The sequence below is a fragment of the Erythrolamprus reginae genome, chromosome 5, assembly GCF_031021105.1.
Source record: "Erythrolamprus reginae isolate rEryReg1 chromosome 5, rEryReg1.hap1, whole genome shotgun sequence".
NCBI classification, from domain to species: domain Eukaryota; kingdom Metazoa; phylum Chordata; class Lepidosauria; order Squamata; family Dipsadidae; genus Erythrolamprus; species Erythrolamprus reginae.
In genome coordinates, this window is record NC_091954.1 from 14247885 (window position 1) to 14272676 (window position 24792).

The 24792-nt window shown below is 41.7% G+C and overlaps 1 protein-coding gene across 4 annotated transcripts in view; it reads right to left on the reverse strand.

Annotated features, from left to right (window-relative positions):
* Positions 1–3854: 3854 nt before the first annotated feature.
* Positions 3855–24792, reverse strand: part of SEC24C (SEC24 homolog C, COPII coat complex component) — an 86884-nt gene continuing 65946 nt past the window's right edge. For all 4 annotated transcript variants that reach the window (XM_070752081.1, XM_070752080.1, XM_070752078.1 and 1 more), the window contains 10 exons: positions 23908–24024; positions 22886–23056; positions 21086–21182; positions 18939–19084; positions 17610–17748; positions 15944–16062; positions 14435–14614; positions 10051–10242; positions 7979–8068; positions 3855–5894 (listed from right to left, as the gene is read on the reverse strand). In XM_070752081.1, the coding sequence (XP_070608182.1) occupies positions 5754–5894; positions 7979–8068; positions 10051–10242; positions 14435–14614; positions 15944–16062; positions 17610–17748; positions 18939–19084; positions 21086–21182; positions 22886–23056; positions 23908–24024 (1392 nt within the window). In that variant the 3' untranslated portion in view covers positions 3855–5753. The remainder of the gene's footprint in view (positions 5895–7978; positions 8069–10050; positions 10243–14434; positions 14615–15943; positions 16063–17609; positions 17749–18938; positions 19085–21085; positions 21183–22885; positions 23057–23907; positions 24025–24792) is intronic.

Sequence of the window (24792 nt, forward strand, 5' to 3'; positions counted from 1 at the left end):
TCTGGGAGCTGAGGAGAGCCCAAATGGCATAGCCCTATACTGGAAGTGCCTGCCTTGAAAGGCGAAGCGCAAAAATTTCCTATGGGCCTTGGCAATGGGAAGATGGAGGAAGGCCTCCGTGAGATCCAGAGACACCATAAAGTCTCCCCGATGAAGGGCTGCTAGGATGGAAGATAAGGAATGCGTTTGAATTTCCTATATTTTATGAACCGGTTCAATTTCTTTAGGTCCAAAAAGGCTCTCCGGCCTCCAGAGGTCTTAGGGACCATGAAGAGGATGGAATAGAAGCCAGAACCTCTCTGGAGAGAGGGGACCGGTTGAATAGCTCTAATAGCCAACAAAAGGGAAATAGCCTCCTCCATTCGGAAACTATCTGAAGGGAGGCTGGGAGAAGAACAAGAAAACAAGCGGTTAGGGGGAGAAGAATGAACTCTAATCTTAGGCCCCTGTTCACAGAGTCAATGACCCAGGGGTCCTTACAAGAACGGTGCCAGGCGGAAGAGAACCAGGCTAGGCAACCGCCTATGGGGAAAAAGGAGTACTTACCATCTGGCTCTTTTGGAAGCCCTGGTAGAGGAGGATCCTCTCTGATAACGGGAACCTCTGCCCCTGGTGGTTCTAGAATGGGATCGAAACCGAGGGGAATATTGACCTGGACTCCTTTGAAGGGTGAAGCCCTGATCCTGTTGCCGTCCTGTGCGCCGAAAGGGCTGCGGCTTAGGGGCCTTCTTGGTGGTGGGTCCTAAGACCTTTTTCTTGTCTGTGGTCTCTGCAAGGAGAGGATCCAGGAGGTCTCCGAAGAGCAAGTTGCGTTTCAGCGGACCCATGGCTAGCTGCCACTTTTGTCTTACTCCCGCCTGCCAAGGGCGGAGCCACAGAAGTCTTCTGGCCGTTGTTGAGGCTGCTACTGACCTGGCTGCAAATCTTGAAGATTGGAAGGTAGCATCTGCTACGTATTGGGCAGCTGCGAAGACTTTGTTGAAATCCTGTTGGCCCCTTAGATCATCTGGAGGCAGGTGAGATTGGAGCTGACGGAGCCACAAGAGCATAGCTCTGGAGAAGAAGGATGCCGCTGCAGCACTCTTAATGGCCCATGAATCTGCGAAGAGGCTTCTTTTGAGCATCTGCTCAAGGCGTTTGTCCTCCGGCCGGAGGACCTCCTCTGCTTCGCCAGGCATGGCGGCCGTTGAGTGGAGCGTTTTCACTGGCTCATCTGGCCTAGGACATGTTAGGAGCTCCTCATAGGAGGGAGAAAGCTTGTAAAGCTTCTTGTCCTTGGAAGTGGGAGTGAGGCGAGCAGTTGGGTGGTCCCACTGTTTGAGCAAGGCATCCTTAAATAATTTGGGCATAGGAATTACCTCATTGTCTTCCTGTTCTTCCATGAAGTAAGGAAGATTTTCCTCCGGAGGGTCTGAAGGAGTAGTAGCCTGTTTTTCCTGTCCGGCTAGCCCCGTGGATACTCTTGCTTTAAGCAGGAGAGATTTGAAAAGCTGAGAAGGGAAGATAGCAGCTGGGGCTGGAATCTTGATCTGGGATTCCTCGTCTTCCGACAGCCCTTGAAAGGGGTCATCATCCTCTGCTGCATCCACGTCCTCATCCTCTTCCTGAGAGGAGTCAGAGACCTCCATGAATGGGGCTCTGTAGGAAGGAGCAGAACTCACGGGACGGGAGGAGCGTGGGAGGGGATGAGACAAAGAAGACACATGGAAAGATGAGAGTTTAGCGTCCATGGTGTTAGTCAAAATAGTCAAGATAGACTGAAACTCCGGAGGCAAGGAAGAAACATCAGCCGGAAAGGAAGGAGGATCCCTGAAGGCCTGAGCAGATTCTGGCTGGGAAGGATCCTCAGTAATATCTGGCTCCTCTGGACCTAAACCCCATAGGTTAGGTTGGGGTGGATTTAGGTTTGGCTCATCCAGGGATAACACAGGAACCCCAGAGGGAGGCAGGTTAGAGGCCTCCGGGAGGGGTGTATTGGTATGCACTTGGACCTGCACTTTAAAACGTTTGGCTGATTTATCATGTAATTTTTGTAGGGCTAGGTCCCTTCTCTTCTCAGCCCTGGTGGGCCCGGCTAAGGAATGGGCGCCAGAGGAAGAGGAGGAATAGGCCTGGGGAACTTCAGTAGAATTAACAGTAGGCCTAACCTCTTTGGGACTCTTAGTAGTGCCTCTCTTGGGAAAAGAAGCCATAGTCTGAAACAAATTACAGAGGACAAGGCTTGAGCCAATAAAATAGGGGGGAGAAGAATTTTTTGTGAGCTTTCCCAAGAGGAGAGGTGACCCTGCTCCTAGGCCCAGGAGCAGCTGCGCCTTAAGGGGCAATCCTGGACGGTACCAGAGAGTTCGTGTCCCTAAGTGCAGAGTGGCAGGCCTCACAAACTTAACTTTAAGAAAAACCAAGGCACAACTGGTTGGAGGCCACTTCCGTGGAGAATAGGTTCGAGGGAACTCGAACGACGACTCCAAGGGTCAGGCGGCGGGCTGGAAGCACTAATGGCCGACCTCTTAGGGCAGAACCGAAAGTGCAATTACTGGGCGCGAGGGCCTTTGGCGCCAAAAAACAAACGCTCCGTTAATTTATGATCGGAGACACTAAGCCCGGGAGACAATTCAAGTCCCACACCGCGGGAGGTAATTAGCCCTTAATAGTTTGTTTATTTTAGTTAAAGAAGGCTTGCTCTCGGCGGGACCTCCAGACCGTAATAGTAAAATAACGGCCGCGGCAGCAGCACGGAGGGAAAAACCGCGGGGGCTGAGCCGCTAACTTCTCCCCCAACTCAAAGCCCAGGAGGGCTGAGTGGAATCCCCAGCCGGCAAGCTTAATACAGTAATGGAAAATTCTTACTGGATTTGAAGAGAGATCGAAGGGAAGGTGTTTTGGGAGGAACGAGCATTCACACACATCCGAAGGAATGCGAACTGAGCGAATTCTGGGGAAGGGGCGGATCCAGCAGTCTTTTTTAATACTAGGCTCAGTTCCACCGGATTGGACAGAGCAAACCCATGTGACTGCTGGACCCACTCCTTCAGTACGGAGAATGACACTCACTCAGATTTCTATGAATCCCATTTTCTCTGGCTAAGAGTATAGATGGAAAGAATGTAAGAGGGAAGGACTTAACAGCATTCTACAAATTTGGGGAGGAAAAAAAAATCTAGATAGGCTTCCAACCAGCCCAGCTTTTTCTCAACCCCACAAACAGTAATAGAAAATAAATGCCCACAATTGTTACCTGCATTTCTTTTTCAATTTTGTACTAAATAAAGTGAAATTTTGGAATCTTGTCTCTGATCCTTATTTATGTGCCCATATTAGCATGTTATCATGGTTCAAAGTAATCCATGTTGTCTCCCCTCCATGTTTTCTTTCCTGAAGACATCTTGTGGAGTGAATTTCTATCATGTTACTTTTTTTTTTTTTTTGCAGCAATCATGATTTGGTGCCTTCATTTACTGCATCAATTTTGATTGGAAAGGATAACAAAAATGACAGCTATTATTTCTTCCATCTCAAACTGAATGAAAGTACAAATGGTTTTAAGAAACAATCCTTCCAATAACACAGACCTGTTAAGAATATGCAATAACACAAAAATAGAAATAGATTTTAAGAAATTCAATATATTCTAGATCACAGTATAAAAGTTCAATTTTACAATAAGATATCTAGTCATGAAAGATAATTTAGGTTTAGGAAGGGATGTTGTACTTGTGATAGCATACTTTTGTCTTTTCATACGATTACTAATTTTTCTCAGCAAGCACTAATGAAAAATTAGGTTCATAGATTAAAAATGAAATGCTTTTGCAGATAAGCAAAAAGTGTATAAGTATCTGATAAGAGTATTGTTGTAGACCATTGCAAATTAGAGTTTATTTGCCATTGTGGAGCTTGATAAAGTCAACCTGAAAACCAGTTCATTTCCCTCCAAAGTACAGGCCTTGGAAAAAATAATCAGTATTTATTTGCTAACAATGACATAAAATACATCTTTATATAATTATTTTACAAATTAAAAGATGAATCGAAAAAAAGTGAAAATACACTTAACTTTTTAAAATTTAAATTCTAGAAATTAGAATTCTGAAAGTTTCATTGTTGACTGTTGTTTGAGTTGGATGTTGTTTATTAGTTTCAGAGATTTCCAAATTTTGGTTGGGATAATATATTTGGCGAGAAGGAGAAGGGCAATCTAAAACACACCTGAAATCTTTATGAATCTTTTGGAAAAACGTGAGAGCGAGTTGTGTACATTTCTTTGCTATGTGATGAAAGGGAAAGCTGCAATAGATCAAAATATTTACAATTTCTCTTTTTCTCTCTCATACGCACTCACGCATATACACACAAACACAAAATATATCATGGGATAAGAAACTATACTCCTGAATATTTAATCATTCATGTACATAAAACTTTCAATTTCAAATATTCAGTCTCAACCCACAATTTGCCTACAGACAAGTCCATTCCCTCTCTTTGCCCACCCTTTCTCAAAATTCCATGTTGCTCTTCTCTTTAATACACCCTGAACACTTCAAGACAATCTAAGTGTAACCTTTTTAAAAAAATAAGTAATCTCCTCCTACAAATTAATAAGCCTTTATATTGAGTCTGTGAAATGTATTTTTCTATCACAATTCCTTTGGCCTATTTGAAGCCAGACTAATGGTTTACCAATGAATAGATTGCCTATCAGCTAGGCCAACTTTATGTCTGAGCTTGAAGACTAAAATTCAGTTATGGCTGTCCTACACTAACGAACTAATTTGTTATTTTACCAAGGACCAAAATTATCTGGAGCGATTAAGAGCCTGAACATCAGTGGCATGATTCGAATTTTATGTTATGAGCATTTCTTCCCTATGGAGATCTCAGTGCTTTCTGGATACAACTCGACCTACTGTAGCCATCTCCAAGCATATTTCTATACCACATGTCTTTTAAAAGAGGAATCATGGTCATATTCTTCAAGATACTTGATTAAAACCTAGCATGCGAATAGGGAAAAAAAGAGACAAAACAAGATACTGTACTGGCAAAAAGATGCTTCTTTTCTCAAAGGAGTGATGGCAATACCAGTTCACACCAACCAAAGACAGATTTAACCCTCCTAGAGACAGGACCTGCTTGTTTGCATTTACTTATTTCAAGGCAAATTTGTGTAGCAACACAATTACAGAGTAAAGGCATGTCAATTTCCCTCCACAGCTCAAAATTTGGGATTGTTTTAAAAGAGAAGACACCATTCTATAATTTGATTACAGTATATTGCATCCTCAAATTTTAAGAAGTTATCACCCTACTCAATGGGGTAGGGCGAACCACCCATCTTTTCCTATTTGGCTCTTTTTCTTTTTTCATAAAGCCTATCACATACACAAACTTTGCGTCACCATCTAATTTTGGAGAACGGTTGCTTTTTCTTCTGATGCAGAATCACATACGTTAACTCAAAGGAACTCGGGTGCCAGGAGGAAAAAATGATGTAGATTTCTGCCAATCTTAGTAAGCGGTGTAGGTTTAGGACCCAGAATCAAACAGTGTCTTTCATCACCCTAAGTAGATGTTTTGACTGTTCTTGTCTCTCTCAAAGGTTTTGGGAGACGCTGAAACTTTGTGAAGTATATTAAAATTATGGAATTGTACAGGTTTTTCTATAGTCCTTCCAACAGGAGACAGGGTCGCTTGTGAGGCAGTCAGTGAACCTATAGATGTCAAGTGTCCAAGCATCCAGCATAATTCTGACTCTAGCTCAGCAACTGACGGATTTCTTTGTGCATGTGACAGAGGAAGTCCACATATGAAGCCCCCCCGTTCATGCTCTTATCTTCCACCAAGAAGTGTTTGAACAGAAGATCTAGTTTGTCTTCCTGCTTCACAATGATAAACTGAAAGAAAAGACGAAGAAAAAGGTATACCATTTGCAAATAAATTTATTTATTATTTAGATTTGTATGCCGCCCCTCTCCGCAGACTCGGGGCGGCTCACAGCACGACACAACAATTCATAACAAATCCAAATATAATTTAAGATATTTAAAAAGAACCCCATTTTGCTAACAAACACACACACAAACATACCATACATAAATTGTACATGCCCAGGGGAGGTGTTTCAGTTCCCCCATGCCTGACGACAAAGGTGGGTTTTAAGGAGTTTACGGAAGGCAGGGAGAGTAGGGGCAGTTCTAATCTCTGGGGGGAGTTGGTTCCAGAGGGTCGGGGCCGCCACAGAGAAGGCTCTTCCCCTGGGGCCCGCCAACCGACATTGTTTAGTTGACGGGACCCGGAGAAGACCCACTCTGTGGGACCTAATCGGTCGCTGGGATTCGTGCAGCAGCAGGCGGTCTCGGAGATATTCTGGTCCAGTGCCATGAAGGGCTTTAAAGGTCATAACCAACACTTTGAATTGTGACCGGAAATTGATCGGCAGCCAATGCAGACTGCGGAGTGATGGTGAAACATGGGCATACCTAGGTAAGCCCATGACCGCTCTTGCAGCTGCATTCTGCACGATCTGAAGTTTCCGAACACTTTTCAAAGGTAGCCCCATGTAGACAGCATTACAGTAGTCGAACCTCGAGGTGATGAGGGCATATGAATTTAATGTAGCTACATTCTGTTGTGTTTGGGCCTGGGCCAGCCGTTGCTCCCACAGATGGGAGAGATGCGGCACACACTGAATGCGAAAGCCTGGCTGACAGCCAGGAAGATGTGGCAGACAGCCAGGAGGACGAGGCCACTGGTACGCAGGATTCAGCAGACAGCCCAGGGGATTTGACATACAGTCCCTCAGACAGTCTTTGGTCTCTGGATTCTTCTGCAGATCAATATATTGATCTGCGTAGCAGAAGAGCTATGCAGAGAAGGGATTGACTGAAGGAGTATTACAAGTCATCACCGTAGCACCTGGGCTGGGTGTGGTTCTTATACTGAGGGCTGGGTGTGGTTTCCTTAATGAGCGCTAAAGGGATAAAAGGGAACAGAGGCCCAAGGCAAACTGTGGTTGTTTATCTAAATCCAATATAAATCCAATAAAAAATCTGTTATTTTGTGGTTCCTGCTCTGAAGTTTCTGTTCTGTGCCGTTGGAGTTTTCAACCCAGCTTTTTCAGACAAGTGGGAGGTGAAAACTCTGGGACTTGCTGTTTGCTCCAAAGATTCAAAAGGACTCCTGAAACATCTTTGCTCATTCCAGGTTGTCTTTGTTTGTTTTTTCCTGTGTTTTTGTATGCGGCTGAAGTAAGCCTTGCACTATCATTGTTTTTGGACACCAAGAACTGTTTTGAGTACAGTGTTCCCTCGATTTTCGTGGGGGATGCGTTCTGAGACCGCCCGCGAAAGTCGAATTTCCGCGAAGTAGAGATGCGGGAGTAAATACACTATTTTTGGCTATGAACAGTATCACAAGCCTTCCCTTAACACTTTAAACCCCTAAACTGCAATTTCTCATTCCCTTAGCAACCATTTAGATTATTACTCACCATGTTTATTTATTAAAGTTTATTAAAAAAAATATTTATTACAGGTGGACGAAAGTTTGGCGATGACGTATAACGTCATCGGGCGGGGGAAAACGTGGTATAGGGAAAAACCCCGCAAAGTATTTTTTAATTAATATTTTTGAAAAACCGTGGTATAGCCGTTTCGCGAAGTTTGAACCCGCGAAAATCGAGGGACCAATCCTTTTTTGTTTATTTAATACAAGTTTGCTGATTAGCAGAGCATGTGTGTGTTTGATTTTTTCCCTTGGACTATTACGCATTGCCTGAGCCAGTTAGGCAGAACACATTCCGACAGTGAAAGCAACGGAATAACCCATGCTCAGGTTTGAACCACCACAAACCCATTTAAGACAACTACGGTTTCTTTTAAGGCATTCAAATCAGAATTTGTATACATTTTCTAATGCTTGGGAATCATAAAAGACCGTTGTTTTTGTTGTTATAAATCACAAAATCAAAATCGGTTACCTTCATGTAGCGTGATCTTTGAGCCTGGAATAGATCAATAGTGGATCGCACTCTTTTTGAAAAGGGATTGTCCAAAACTGGTAGTGTGCACTGTAATAAAGTTATGGCACATCAGATCAGGGAGCATTTAATTCATTTAATTAAATGAATATTAAAAACATAGGTCACAATCAGTTACATATTACAAAGTGTGAAGATGCTTGAAACAGTCTGGGGGTGTTTTACAATGTTGAAAATGAAGGAGAAGAACAGCAGAGTCTTAGTGAAAGCTAATAATACAGTGGTACCTCTACTTAAGAACTTAATTTGTTCTGTGACCAGGTTCTTAATTAAAAAAGTTTGTAAGTACAGTGGTACCTCAACATACAAGTTTAATTTGTTCCAAACCCGAGCTCGTAAGTCGATCAACTCGCATCTCGAACGAATGCCTTTAGACTTTGTTTTTCACGCCGAGATAACTGGAAGCAAGGAGATTCTTGCGCCACCTAGTGGAATCTCGGCTCGTATCCCGAATTTGAGCTCGGGTGTCGAACAGAAATTTCGCTCGCGTCACGGCTCGTAACTTGGAATACTCACATGTGGAGCAGCTCGTATCTAGAGGTACTACTGTAGAAGCAATTTTTCCCATATGAATCAATGTAAAAGCAAATAATGCGTGCAAACCCATTAGGAAAGAAATAAAAGCTCGGAATTTGGATGGGAGGAGGAAGAGGAAAAAGAGGAGGAGGAGGACAGTCGCTGCCAAAGGAAGAAGGTGAGGTGAGGGGAATAAAAAAAATCCAAAACTTTAAGGCTTTTTTTAAAAAAATGAGGGACTCTGAGGTAGCGAGGAGGTGCACGCCCCTCCCATACACCCGGCGCAAGGCTGCCTCCCATACACTGCGCCAGAGAGAGAAACACAAGTGGGTGAGAGGGTGGAACCTCCTGCTCCTTTGACCGAAAGGCGTTGGCTGCTGCTGCTGCTACCTGCTTCCTCTTCCTTCCCATGCTGAAGGGCTCTCCTATCGTCTCACTCACTCGCTTTCTAGCCTTTCCTTCACTGTGGTGACTCCTCAGTTTAGTTGAAGCCGAATTGATCCAGCTGGGGCAAAGCGACCCCTTTTGCCTTTCCGCACCCAGACACTCTGGGAGGTAACCTCGCGTCGGGTGTATGGGAGGTAGCGTGAGGGAGTCACCACAGCGAAGTGGTTTATTCCCTCTCTAAGCGCCCAGAGAAAGGAAAACACCCCATTCTCTCTGGGCTGCCAAAGCCTCCTTAAGCGCCACTGAAAGGCCCAGAAAAGCCCGAGATGGCCAGGATTAAAGGGCGGATGGCAGGAAACTGGCTGGGTCTTCGTGCCGCTCTCAAAATTTCCTGGACAATTTTTCTGAAGAGGCAAAACAATCTTGAACACCTGATTTTCATCTAGAAAAGTTCTTAAGTAGAGGCGTTCTTAAGCAGAGGTACAACTGTACATGGCTTAGGACCAGATTATTTTACAGGACCATCTTCTGCCTCGTGTCCCAGCGACCGACTAGGTCGCACAGAGTTGGCCTCCTCTACATTTTGTTGGCCAATAATGCCAGTTGGCAGGACCGCAGCAGAAAGCCTTCTCTGTTGTGGCCCCAATCCTCTGGAACCAACCACCACCCAGAGATTTTTACTTCTCCCATTCTCCTCGCCTTTTGAAAAGCACTTTAAACACATCCATGTTGGCAGGTCTGGGGTTGTTGGGCGATGGTTCTCCGCTCCGGCCATTAGTATGTATGAGCAATGGCTGTGTGCTGTTTTATTGGGTTAAATTTTTTTACTCGTTCTTAGTTATGTATTGGGGTATTTAAATTTTTTATCATTTTTTACTGTTTAAAGCAGCCCTGAGTTCACAAGAAGGGTGGCCTATAAATTCAATCAATCAATCAATCAATCATTCCTCAATGCTGGCCTTTCATTCCCTTGATCATGATCCTGCCAAAATGTTTTTATTCATTGAAATACCTTTAATTTAATTTATGTAAAAACCAGAGTTATCCAAGGTTAGATATGATATATACTAAAATTAAGACAATTTTCCCTTTATCCATTCCCAACTTACCATAGAGTTGTTGATCTGGCTGAAAGATGACACTCCAAAGAGGTTTTGGATCAGCCCTTGTTGAACGTTTACTCCTACCCACAAAAATATATTCAGGCCATTTTCTAGTACGTATATGTCACCCTTGGAGAGACGTTCTTCTGAGTTTCTGATTGCTATTGGTAAGGAGTCGCTGCTATACTCTATTTTGGTCTGCAGGACAGAATAATAATAATAATAATAATAATAATAATAATAATAACAACAACAACAACAACAACAACAACAATAATAATTTATTAGATTTGTATGCCGCCCCTCTCCGAAGACTCGGGGCGGCTCACAATAATAATAAAAATAATATTATAGTAGAACAAATCTAATATTAAAAAAGCATATAAAACCCTATCATATTTAAAACCCAAACAACACATTCATATCAAACATGAAACAAAATATAAAGAAGCCTGGGGGAAAGGGGTCTCAACTCCCCCATGCCTGGCAGTATAAGTGAGTCTTGAGTAGTTTACGAAAGACAGGGAGGGTGGGGGCAGTTCTAATCTCCGGGGGGGAGTTGATTCTAGAGGGCTGGGGCCGCCACAGAGAAGGCTCTTCCCCTTTAGTTATCGGTCACTGGGATTCGTGCGGTAGCAGGCGGTTCCAGAGGTACTCTGGTCCAATGGAAGTTACTACCGCCTAGGTATATATAAAATGCACACACACATTTCACAGTAGCTCTAAACCAGAAATAATCTTTGGCATGTAGCTATACAACTTTAAAAAACTAGCTAAATAATTCTCAGAGGGCCCCATTTAATACATTATGAGAATGAATTGACAGTAGATTATTCCCGTGAATGGGGAATTTGGAATATACATTACACACAGTTTTTTTGTGGTTTTTTTACATTGAATATTCTACATAATTTCAGGTGCAAAACACAAAATGATTATTTGTCAGCTCTGCCTGATTCAGTTTGGCAACTCAGGCATCCTGACATCAAAGGCTGGGGGGGGGGGGGGGGGAGGATGATGATAAAAGGATAACAAAGCTGTATGTGTACATGATGGGAACTCGTGGAGGGGGGGGGAGAAATGACACATCATTTGTGCCAACATCCCATGGCCAGGCAACATGAGGAAATTTGGATTATCCCGAAACATCTCAGTGTTCTCAAAATATCTTGGCGAGCTCCAGTTGATTGGAAACGGACTAGCCATGAATGTGTATGATGGGTTGTGGGTGAACCTTTTTTGTGTCGTGTGAGGCACAGAAGAATTCAGAGCTGGCTTGACTTTACTACAACCAACACCATTTACTTAACCCTAATGTTATGTTCCCGGGTCTATTTGACCCGGACTGCAAATTGATCATTTTAGGTACTTATATTTGGTCTTTTTGAAAGCTTTTTTCACCTGGAAACAAGTTTGAACATTTCTGCACACAATGGAATGAAAATTGAACTGAAAAAATTAATCCTTATTGGTTTATTTTGCACATAAATGTGCCCCCCCCCTGTTTTTGTGAAAGGTTTTTCAATTTATGGATAGTTTTGCTTGCAAAATGCATTCTATTTTACTGGAGTTGGTGTGGGATTGGTAGCTTGAACATTTCTGCACACAATGATATGAAAATTGAAATGAGAAAAGTAAATCTTATTGGTTTATTTTGCATGCCCCCCCCCCCGTTTCTGTGAGATAGTCTTCACTTTATGGATAGTTTTGCTAGCAGAATGCATTCTATTTTGCTAAAGTTGGTGTGGGATTTGTAGCTTGAACATTTCTGAACATAATGATATGAAAATTGAACTGGAATAATTGATGCATATTGGTTTATTTTGCACATAAAGTTATTTCAATTTATATAAAAATTATGCTGTTAATTTCAAACTTACCTACTTTTTTTTAGTAAAATGGATTTCTTTCATAAAATTAGTTATCTGGCTACAATGTGGTTGATTTTCAAAAGGATATTCCAAATATTTCTAGACAAATATGTATAACAAGTGACAATAATGGCACACAGCAAGGCCGGGGGGGTTGCCCTTTTGTGGGAAAAATAAACCAATAAGAACCATTTTTTTCAGTTCATTTATATTTTTCTTATGTTCAGGATTGTTCAATTTAGTATATCAAACCTTTTGGGGGGAAATTCCTTAGGGATTTGTAGCCTTAAAAAATATAAATTGACACGAAATTCAGAAAGGATGGGGGGAGGGGCTTTTTGATCAAAATAACAATATAAGTCTCAATTTTTCCAGTTCAATTTTCATATCATTATGTTCATAAATGTTCAAACTAGTTTCCCAGTGGAAAAAGTTTTCAAAAAGACCAAATTCAAGTACCTAAAAAAAATCATTCTGTTGGGGTCTATATGACCCGAACAGAGTAAACGTGACTTTTGTTTTCCCCAGAAAAAAATTAGCCCCCACCCCCACAAATATTTTTATGATGATCAGCATTGTTTAATTGAGTAAATGAATGCCTAAGATTTTAAAGAATATTTCGGATTTGGAGCATAAAAAAATAAAAAAGTGAAAATGGTTGCAAGCAGCTGAGGGGGGGGGAGAGGCCTTATTTCTGATGTTAAAAAACCAGTAAGAATCATTTTTTTCAGTTCCTTTATATTTTTCTTATATTCAGAAATGTTCAAGCTACCAATCCCACACCAACTCCAGTAAAATAGAATGCATTTTGCAAGCAAAACTATCCATAAATTGAAAAAACTTTCACAAAAACGGGGGGGCACATTTATGTGCAAAATAAACCAATAAGGATTAATTTTTTCAGTTCAATTTTCATTCCATTGTGTGCAGAAATGTTCAAACTTGTTTCCAGGTGAAAAAAGCTTTCAAAAAGACCAAATATAAGTACCTAAAATGATCAATTTGCAGTCCGGGTCAAATAGACCCGGGAACATAACATTAGGGAGTGGTTTTTTTTCAGCAAGAAAGAAACCCCCCACCCCCCCAAAAAAAATTCTCATAGAGAGAACCCCTGAAATGATGAAAAGTCATGAAATTTCAAGTTTCAGATATGCAGGTAAAATTTTTTACAGGGACTCAAACTTGGCTTCGGGTCACATACGACCCGAATGGAGTCATGGGTCTTTCTTTCCTAAGGTATCGGATTGGGGAATGTCTGTTATTATTTGACTATATAATATATTCCAAGGGATATGTGTAATTCTAATTTTCTTAATTTCAGATTCCAGTTTACCTCTAAGGAAATATTATTCTGAACCAAATCACGAGGCTTTCATTTCAATTTATATTAAATGCCAAACAAAAAGTCACATTTTGGTTTAATTATACTACATAAAATTTTTATATTATTTTTTAAAAAAATAATGTTGTCTATAGTTCACTCATGCTGCCTACATGCACCTACATAACAAATCTATAAAGAAATATTAGCATAAAAATGTCATCAGCCTCTTTGTGGACCATGTTTTTCAAATTTTTAAATTTTGGTGCTCCTCTGTGAGTGTCAAAGGTCAGTTTAAAATCTTTGTTCACGAGTATGCATCGTAGGTGAAGTCAAGTTGCCAACTATGGAAATAGTGCATTCTGCTGTTTGGCAAATAATTTGAATGAGAATTTTCCAAAATAACAGAAACAGCAAACAATAAAATTACCCATATTTGTACTGCCCCGCCAATTCAATTCAATTCATTAGATTTGTATGCCGCCCCTCTCCGAAGACTCGGGGCGGCTCACAACAATAATAAAAACAATATTCCAGCGAAAACAAATCTAATATTAAAAAGCACATAAAACCCTATCATATTTTTATTTATTTTTTTATTTTATTTTATTTTTTATTATTTGGATTTGTATGCCGCCCCTCTCCGAAGACTCGGGGCGGCTCACAACAAGTGTAAAACAAATCATAAATAATTCAACTAATTAAAATATTTAAAGATTTAAAAACCCCCATATACTAACAGACACACACACAGGCATACCATGTATAAATTAAATGTGCCCAGGGGGAGATGTTTAGTTCCCCCATGCCTGACGGCAAAGGTGGGTTTTGAGGAGTTTATGGAAGGCAGGAAGAGTAGGGGCAGTTCTGATCTCCGGGGGGAGTTGGTTCCAGAGAGTCGGTGCCGCCACAGAGAAGGCTCTCCCCCTGGGGCCCGCCAACCGACATTGTTTAGTTGACGGGACCCGGAGGAGGCCCACTCTGTGGGACCTAATCGGTCGCTGGGATTTTTAAAAAAGCAAACAACATATACATACCCAAATATAAATTTTTAAATTTTTAAAAAAGCAAACAACATATACATACCCAAATATAAATATAAAAAACAGAAGCCCTATTTAATTACATTGATTTTTAGTTCGAATCTGTACTTGACACTTAAGACAATTAAAATCCATCCATATTTAGAAACACTCACCAGGGGTAACAGTCTAGGATAAAAGAAAACATGAGTTTCTGCAACATCCATAGAGCTGACTAGCTGGCGGATGTAGGAGCGATCATCAGTGGTAACCTCGGACCCAGGCTGTAGCACATCACTTTTCAAAACACAGTTCAAATACACAGGGAGCAGTTTCATGCATTCAGGAAGAATCAGCTGAAAGCGACAAGAAATTTTAACAAAAATCATTCATGAGGCAAGAAAAGGTCAGTGTATTAGTTTTGTACAAAATTAAAGCCTCACCACTCATTTTGGCTTAAATAAACAATAATTTTAAAAAGCTAATATTCAATTCAATCCTAGCTTTGCAATTTATTTCAGATTGCGATAATTAATAATAATAATAATAATAATAATAATAATAATAATAATAATAATAAAATTGAGCTGCAACAACTCTGGCATAAGCCAGTGAAAGTGGTCCCAGTGGTACTTGCCACGTTGGGCCCAGTGCCAAAGGATCTCAGCGGACATTTGAAAACCATCGGAATTGACAAAATCTCCACCTGTCAATTGCAAAAGGCTGTTTTACTGGGATCGGCAAATATAATTCGCCGCTACATCACGCAGTCCTAGGTGCTTGGGAAGCGCCCGACTGGTGATGAAATACGAAATCCAGCATAGTGATCTCGTTTGCTATGTTGTACTGACATAATAATAATAATAATAATAATAATAATAATAATAATAATAATAATAATAATAATAATAATATCGAGCTGCAACGACTCTGGCATAAGCCAGTGAAAGTGGTCCCGGGGGTACTTGGCACGCTGGGCGCAATACCAAAGGATCTCACCGGACATTTGAAAACCATCGGAATTGACAAAATCTCCACCTGTCAATTGCAAAAGGCCGCTTTACTGGGATCGGCAAACATAATTCGCCGCTACATCACGCAGTCCTAGGTGCTTGGGAAGCGCCCGACTGGTGATGAAATACGAAATCCAGCAGTGATCTCGTTTGCTGTGTTGTATTGACATAATAATAATAATATTAATAATAATTTATTAGATTTCTATGCCGCCCCTCTCCATAGACACGGGGCGGCTCACAACAATGACAAAAACAATATACAGCGTAACAAATCTAATAATTAAAAGAAAACATCTAAAAACCCATCATTTAAAAAACCATACAACACAAGCATACCATATATAAAACTCTGTAAGCCTGGGGGTGATGTCTCAATTCCCCCATGCCTGGCGATATAGGTGGGTCTTAAGTAATTTACAAAAGACAAGGAGGGTGGGGGCAGTTGTAATCTCTGGGGGGAGTTGATTCCAGAGGGCTGGGGCCGCCACAGTTCTCTTAAAAACTGGCTTCTGCTTAATGATCATGGAGATTCAGTTAACAACTTTCATTTTAAAAAATAGAAAATTAGGTACAGTCATGTGATGAACTGCTTAACAATTGACATGACGTACGGCCAATCTCACTGCCCTAATTCAGGATTGGTATCCAACAACAAATTGCAGGGATTACCTGTCCAGCAGATGAAGGGCTAGCACAGTTTTTTCGATAGCATGCTAAGATCTGGGCACACTGATTGATCAATGTATCTCTCACAGTTTTGACTGGATTGTTCAGTAACCCACGATATGCTTCAGGGGGAAAAAAAATCCGTTGATTAGAAAAGCATTTAGCTGAGCTATTTATCTGTTAGAAGGAAATTATTAATAGAGTCAGAGGATACAAAATAGACAGCAAATAAATTTTCTAAATAAATAAATTTCTAAATAAATAAATTTCTAAATAAATAAATTTCTAAATAAATAAATAAATAAATTTCTAAATAAATAAATAAGACAACCAGTTGTTTTCACACTCTTCACTGCCAGTGAACTGTCAGTGTGCTCTCTAATCCCTTAAAATCAATTACCGTATTTTTCAAAATACAGTGGTACCTTGTAATACGAACCCGGGGTTCGGAAATTTTTGCCTCTTCTTACGAACTTTTTTCAGCTTACGAACCCACCGCAGATCGCAAAATGGCGCTCCGCTGGGCGCCGCCGCCCGGCTGTCACCAGGAGCGCCATTTTTGCAATCGGTGGCGGCGTTTTCGGCCGATCTGGAGGCTGGAAAGGAGGTGGGGAATCCCAATAGGGAATTCCATGGGCGGAGCTTTGACGTCACGAAGACGTCCATCTGGACGTCTTCCGGACATCTTCGTGACGTCAAAGCTCCGTCCATAGAATTCCCTACCTCCTTTTCAGCCTCCAGATCGGCCGAAAACACTGCCGCCGATCACAAAAACGGCGCTCCACCGAGCGCCGCCGCCCGGCTGTAACCTTCTGAAACAGCCGTGCACTTCTCAGTGGCCTCTGGAACCCGAACCCGAACTTCCGGGTTCGGCATTCGGGACAACGCCGAGAAGCCTCCCGGCTGTTTCAGAAGGTGACAGCCGGGCGGCGGCGCTTCTCAGCGGCCTCCTGAACCCAAACCCGAAAAGTTCGGGTTCAGGTTCAAGTGAACGCCGAGAAGCCCTCCAGCTGTTTTAAAAGGTGACAGCCGGGCGGCGGCACCCGGCGGAGCGCAAGTTTACAATTTTTTTTCTTTTTGCATGCATTAATCGCTTTTACATTGTTTCCTATGGGAAACAATGTTTCGTCTTGCGAACTTTTCGCCTTACGAACCTACTTCTGGAACCAATTAAGTTCGTAAGACGAGGTATTATTGTATAAGATGCACTTACCCCCACCAAGAGGGTGGAAATGTTGGTGCATCTTATACACTACATACAACCTTTCTGATCTCCACAAACCCCGCCCCGCACATCCCATTTTTTGTAAAAAAACAAGGTGTGAAGAGGATTTTAGAGGTGAAATACTCCTGGGGGCTGGGGACAGCAAAAATGTGACACGTGCCAATTTCCCCCAAAAACTGGGGGTTTGGGAGGCCTGTAAAGTGGTCCTTGGGGCTTGAGAGGCAAAAACTTTTTTTGGTGGGTGGGTGGGTTACCTCTTCAAAATCTTGGTGCTTCTTCTACCCTGGTGCGTCTTACAGTCCGAAAAATACGGTATTTATTTGCAACTCTATCTGCAGCACTGGAAAAATCCAGGAAGACCTTTCAGCCTGTCACTAAAAGCTTTTTGTGCTGTCAAAAGACTAGTTTTCCCCTCCCATGAAACAATTACAAGATTGTCCTTACCGAATTTAGCTAAAAAGTTGATCAGTGTGTCTGTTTCACAGTTCCTATAAAGATCAGCCAGCTGTGTGCAGCAGTTCAGGGAGAGATTGTGAATGCGCAGGCGCCTTTGTCCTGCACAACTGGTATATAATACAGCGCACTACATGGGAGAGATTTATAAGCAGAGTTATTAAAATGTGTACATTAAAGATTTCAGTTAACTCCTGTTCTGTTGGGCTCTCTGGTAGAATCCTCCCGAAAATTCACAGGTACAAATTTCAGACACACACACGTTTGAAAATTCAAAACAATGTTCTTTATAATGAAAATTCACTTAAACTAAGCCCTCTTTTTGTATAGCAAAGAGCACTCGTCTCCAAACAAACTGGTAATTGGTACAAGTCCCTTATCAGTTCTGAGATACTTAGCTTGCAGCTGTGAGGCAATACACAGTCCTTCTTTCACAAAACGAAACACCCTTTGCTCTGCTTTAGTTTCAAAGCGGGGAAAAGCAACACACCAAGGTCGAAGTCAGCAAGGCAGGCACGAAACACAATGATCAGATAATCCTCCACAATGGCCAAACCCACAGGCTGCTATTTATAGCAGCCTCACTAATTACCACAGCCCCACCCAACCACAGGTGGCCTCATTTTCTTTGATAATAATCTCTCAGTTGTTGCTGCCTATGGATCGCTCTCCGCATGCGTGGCTGTATCATTAACTCTTGTTCCGAATCCAAGGAGGAGCTAGAGAATTGATCTCCTTCTGAGCTGTCTGCCACGCTCTCCTCCTCCCTGTCACTCGTGTCTTCTTGGTCAGAGGAGCCTTCATCAGCAGATTCCACCGGGAGCAAAACAGGCCTGCGGCATGTGGATGTCTCCCCCACATCCACAGTCCTTGGGGCAGGAGCTGGGCCAGAGCTAATCACAACAACTCCTGTCTTCCCATTACTTTCCATGGATAGTACTACTTTTATGAACAAACATTAGATGCCCCTTGATTAAACTCTCCATCTCTAAATCTAAACTTAAATCTAATGGGAAGAGGATATCACTTTTTTCCTATGTACTTGGGTAGCCCAAGATCATACTAGTGATTTACAAACAGTTTTTAATAGGAACTGGTATATGCCTCAAATACGCTCAAATTATTTGGCGGGGGGGGGGGGATAGAACCAGGAAAAAGAGAGCCTAAGATCTTAAATTTACCCACTGAATGGATAATTGTTAGCCCCTCCCAAGAAAAAGTGTGAATTATGTCCTAAATAAGCTGATTGCTATTTAACTATAGAAAATAAGGTATCTTTTCTCTCTGCATACCCAACAGCATCCCTTACACAGGAATTACCTGAAGCAAGGCCCCACTATCTTCTCTTAGCTTGTCATCGTGCTTAAATTCCACAGTGATTGTTTTGTCACAGTCTAAGCCTGCTAATTCCACATCTGTTGTATTGGTCATACAGAAAGCTCCAAAGAAGTCTGTTGCTCGAATACCTAGAGAACGAACAAGAAAAAAATTATCCAAGATGAAATCTTTTAAGGACTGGGTTGGCATATCATACTGAAGTCAACCTTGGCCTTAGCATGGTGGCAAATTCAGAAATTCTCTTTTTTTTCTCCAATATATTTTATTAATTTTCTTAAAATAGACAAAACTGACAAACATACATTTAACATAAAAGTGGGGTTGTATCTTCCCCGCTTATTCTAGAAGTAAAATTTCAATACAGGAAAAAGAATACATTCAAAAAAATACTTAAATCAACTTATTACTTTAAATGAAAAGAAGAAATTTGTTTTATCTTATGTAATAAATCTTCATACATAAACTAATTCTAACATAACTCTTAAATCATATCCCTGCTAATTCTAACATAACTCTTAAATCATATCTCTGCTAATACAGTTCTCTTATTTATTTATTTACTTTTGATATTTCTTCTTGTTTATCCATATATACACTTTGTTCCATATCTCATAAAATTCTGTTTCTTCTTGACCTTTTAACCGTCTTGTCATCATATCCATTTCAGCGCAATCTAATATTTTCCTAATAACTTCCTCTTAGGAAGATTGGAGGCATCAGATAGTACCCCTGCAACAAAAGCTATGCTCCTAAGCACTGAAGTGCTTGGCTTTGATGCTACCTCTGTCTGGAGGACATTGCGGAAAGATAATATTCGGAAAATGGCAGGCCCAGATAATATCCCTGGGCGAGTTCTATGGGAGTATGCAGATGAGTTGGCTTGTGTACTTACAGATACAGTGGTACCTCTACCTACGAACGCCTCTACTTACGAACTTTTCTAGATAAGAACCGGGTGTTCAAGATTTTTTTGCCTTTTCTCAAGAACCATTTTCCACTTACAAACCTGAGCCTCCGAAACTGTAACCGGAAAAGGCAAGGAGAAGCCTCCGTGGGGCCTCTTTAGGAATCTCCTGGGAGGAAACAGGGCTGGAAAAGGTGGGGAGAAGCCTCTGTGGAGACTCTAGGAATCTCCTGGGATGAAACAGGGCTGGAAAAAGTGGGGAGAAGCCTCCATGGGGCCTCTTTAGGAACAGAGCTGGGGTGGCGCAGCAGGTAGAGTGCTGTACTGCAGGTCACTGAAGCTGACTGTAGATCTGTAGGTCAGCGGTTCAAATCTCATCACCGGCCTCAAGGTTGACTCAGCCTTCCATCCTTCCGAGGTGGGTAAAATGAGGACCCGGATTGTGGGGGCAATATGATAGCTGTGTTAAAAAGTGCTATTGCTAACATGTTGTAAGCCGTCCTGAATCTAAGGAGAAGGGTGGCATAAAAATCGAATGAATGAATGAATGAATGAATGAATGAATGAATGAATGAATAAATGAATCTCCTGGGAGGAAACAGGGCCAGAAAAGGCAGGTGGAAGCCTCCGTGGGGCCTCTCTAGGAATCTCCTGGGAGGAAAAAGAGCATCCACCCTCCCTGTGGTTTCTCCAATCGCACACATTATTTGCTTTTACATTGATGCCTATGGGGAAAATTGCTTCTACTTACAAACTTTTCTACTTAAGAACCTGGTCACTGAACAAATTAAGTTCGTAAGTAGAGGGACCACAGTATTTTCAATCTTTTATTGCAGCAGGCAAGGTGTGAGAGGGGTAGAGAAAGATCTCAGAAGGGACCCTCCCTATTTTTCAGAAGAGCAAAAAGTAAGGGAGGTGAGAGGTACTTGCAGACTTTCAAAATTTTGTTACTGTAATTTTACAACCAAGGTAGTATTAGTATTGTTGTGAGCCACCCCGAGTCTTCGGAGAGGGGCGGCATACAAATCTAATAAATTATTATTATTACTATTATTACTATTACTACTACTACTACCACTACTACTACTACTACTATTATTATTATTATTATTATTATTATTATATTATTATTCATAACTGGTGTTTCTTGTCTGGATCACTTTAAGAGGCTGATTCAGTATTTATTGATTAGATACAGGTGTTTGATATATAGATATGTACTCACCTGTGCTAGTACGTACTCTCATCACAGCATCAAATCCAATTTCTTTTTGAACATCTCTACGCAAATCATTCAAGAAGCGTTCCTGATCTGTTTCCACCTAAAATACACAATCAATATGCTTCACATGCCTGTCACGCTGATGATTTTTAACAGAGACTGAATAGCATTCCAACTAAGAGAATGTTTTGTACCTCCAGTTTATGTAGGATCTAAACCAGTAGTTCCCAACCATTTTTTGGCCATTCCCAACCTAAGCATCTCTAAAATCCTGAGGCCTGCCCCCCCATGACATATACAGTAGTACCTCTAGATACGAGTTTAATTCGTTCCACAACGGAGCTCATATGTCGATCAACTCGTATCTGGAACAAATGGCTTTAGACTTTGTTTTTCCCCGCCGAGATAACCAGAAGCAAGGATTCTTGCGCCACCTAGTGGAAGCTCGGCTCGTATCCCGAATTTGAGCTCGGGTCTGGAACAGAAATTTCGCTCCCGTCGTGGCTCGTAACTTGGAATACTCGCATGTGGAGCAGCTCGTATCTAGAGGTACTACTGTAAATCATATTATTCAAAAAGTGAACTATTCACACGGAGGAAGCCTAAAAGGCCATTAACTAGGTTTAAACAAGGTTCCAATTTCCCCCCTGTAGGGCGTGGGCCCTACATTGGGAACCAGGGATCTAAACTCTAAATCATTTAGAAACTCAAATAACATGTTGTTGCTTTAAAAAAGAATCATCTACTATATACATCACAGACTACGCGACCAGAAGTTTTTATTTTTTCACTGAAAACTAGCTAAACCACAGAAATCCACCTGTACAAAATTATGCTATGGAAAATAATCAACTTCACTATTCTTTACTTTTTAAACTTATATACAGTGTTCCCTTGATTTTCGCGGGGGATGCGTTCCGAGACGGCCCGCGAAAGTCGAATTTCCGCGAAGTAGAGATGCGGAAGTAAATACACTATTTTTGGCTATGAACAGTATCACAAGCCTTCCCTTAACACATTAAACCCCTAAATTGCAATTTCCCATTCCCTTAGCAACCATTTAGATTATTACTCACCATGTTTATTTATTAAAGTTTATTAAAAAAAATATTTATTAAAGGCAGATGAAAGTTTGGCGATGACATATGACGTCATCGGGCTAGAAAAGCCGTGGTATAGGGGGGGAAAACGTGAAGTATTTTTTAATTAATATTTTTGAAAAACCGTGGTACAGTGTTCCCTCGATTTTCGCGGGGGATGCGTTCCGAGACCACCCGCGAAAGTTGAATTTCCGCGAAGTAGAGATGCAAATACTGTACACCATTTTTGGCTATGGACAGTATCACAAGCCATCCCTTAACACTTTAAACCCCTAAATTACCATTTCCCATTCCATTAATAACTATTTACTCACCATTATTACTGGTACTCCCCATTGAATAAGACACTTAGTGATCCTGATATTTATAAACATAATTATTTATTAACAATAATTATTTTTTTTGTTATTTATTTGCAAAAAATATTAGTTTGGCGATGACATATGATTTAGAAAAAAACCTGCGAAGTATTTTTTAATTAATATTTTTTGAAAAAACGTGGTATAGGCTATTCGCGAAGTTCGAACCCGCGAAAATCGAGGGAACGCTATAGAAGTATACTGATCTCCTACTGAACTAACCTAGTACTGGTTCTAGCTGACTCCTGAAATAGTTTTATTACTTGCCCTCTCTCCTTTGGGACCATAATTGCAGTCATAAAGCAATAGAAATAAACAGATGTTAAAGACAAGACAAACCATACCTGAAAATATGTGTATTTATAAACGGAGCCACCAGTCTGATACGGAACAACCCCCAAGGTAGCTACATCCAAATACTGACTTGGGAAAAGGAAAAGGTCCACACAGCAGCCTTGGGCCACACAATCCTTGGCTAAGTTGTTGTAGAAATTTGTTTGAGGCTGAAACAGAGTCTAAAGCAGAGAAAAAGTGCACTTAGTTTATGGACCACCCAGATTCCTTCTGCGAGGGAGAGGAGCCATCTCTAAATGTGATAATAAACCAACAAGCCTAGTTCAGGTTTATTTATTTATTTATTTATTTATTGGATTTGTATGCCGCCCCTCTCTGCTGACTCGGGGCGGCTAACAACAGTAACAAAACAGCATATAACAATAATCCAATACTAAAAACAATTAAAAACCCATTATTATAAAAACCAATCATACATACAGACATACCATGCATAAAAATTGTAAAGGCCTAGGGGGAAAGTGTATCTCAATTCCCCCATGGCTGGCGGCAGAGGTGGGTTTTAAGCAGCTTACGAAAGGCAAGGAGGGTGGGGGTAATTCTAATCTCTGGGGGGAGTTGGTTCCAGAGGGCCGGGGCCACCACAGAGAAGGCTCTTCCCCTGGGTCCCGCCAAGCGGCATTGTTTAGTTGACGGGACCCAGAGAAGACCCACTCTGTGGGACCTAACTGGTCGCTGTGATTTGTGCGGCAGAAGGCGGTCCCTGAGATAATCTGGTCCGGTGCCATGAAGGGCTTTATAGGTCATAACCAACACTTTGAATTGTGACCGGAAACTGATCGGCAACCAATGCAGACTGCGGAGTGTTGGTGTAACATGGGCATATTTGGGAAAGCCCATGATTGCTCTCGCAGCTGCATTCTGCACGATCTGAAGTTTCCGAACACTTGGGATGATGGACAGATCATAGCAGTGGGAAGAGTTGGTGGGGGTGGGGAGAGAGGCACAAAGCAATTAAGGAGATGTAAGACATCATAATCAGACTTATTTCTGTTGGAATAGGATCCTTTACCTTTTCTTTATCAGTATTCATCAGTTTCTTGTCATCTCGGTTCTTCAGCTTTCCTGGCGCCTCCGCTATAGGCAGCGATGTGTGAAATATGAAAAGCTTGCCAGCACAGTCTGCAGCCTGCAAAGAAACAGGGAAGGGTCCTTGAAATGACCATTTGAGACCCTTTGGTCCTTAAGAGCCTTATAGACCTCTTCCTCATTCAATTCAATTCAATTCAATTTATTAGATTTGTATACCGCTCCTCTCCGAAGACTCGGGGTAGGTCACAATAACAATAAAAACAGTATAACAATGGAGCAAATCTAGTAATAAAATTACATTAAAAAACCCCAACAATTTAAAAACCACACAACACATACATACCAAACATAAAATATAAGAAAGCCTGGGGGAGATGTCGTAATTCCCCCATGCCTGGCGATATAGGTGGGTCTTGAGTAACTTGCGAAAGACAAGGAGGGTGGGGGTCGTTCTAATCTCCGGGGGGAGTTGATTCCAGAGGGCCGGGGCCGCCACAGAGAAGGCTCTTCCCCTGGGCCCCGCCAAACGACATTGTTTGGTCGACGGGACCCGGAGAAGGCCAACTCTGTGGGACCTTATCGGCCGCTGGGATTCGTGCGGTAGAAGGCGGTTCCAGAGATATTCTAGTCCAATGCCATGAAGGGCTTTAAAGGTCATTACCAACACTTTGAATTGTGACCGGAAACCAATCAGCAGCCAGTGCAGGCCACGGAGTGTTGTAGAAACGTGGGCGAATCTAGGAAGCCCCACGATAGCTCTCGCGGCCGCATTCTGCACCATCTGAAGTTTCTGAACACTTTTCAAAGGTAGCCCCATGTAGAGAGCGTTGCAGTAATAGAATCTCGAGGTGATGAGGGCATGAGT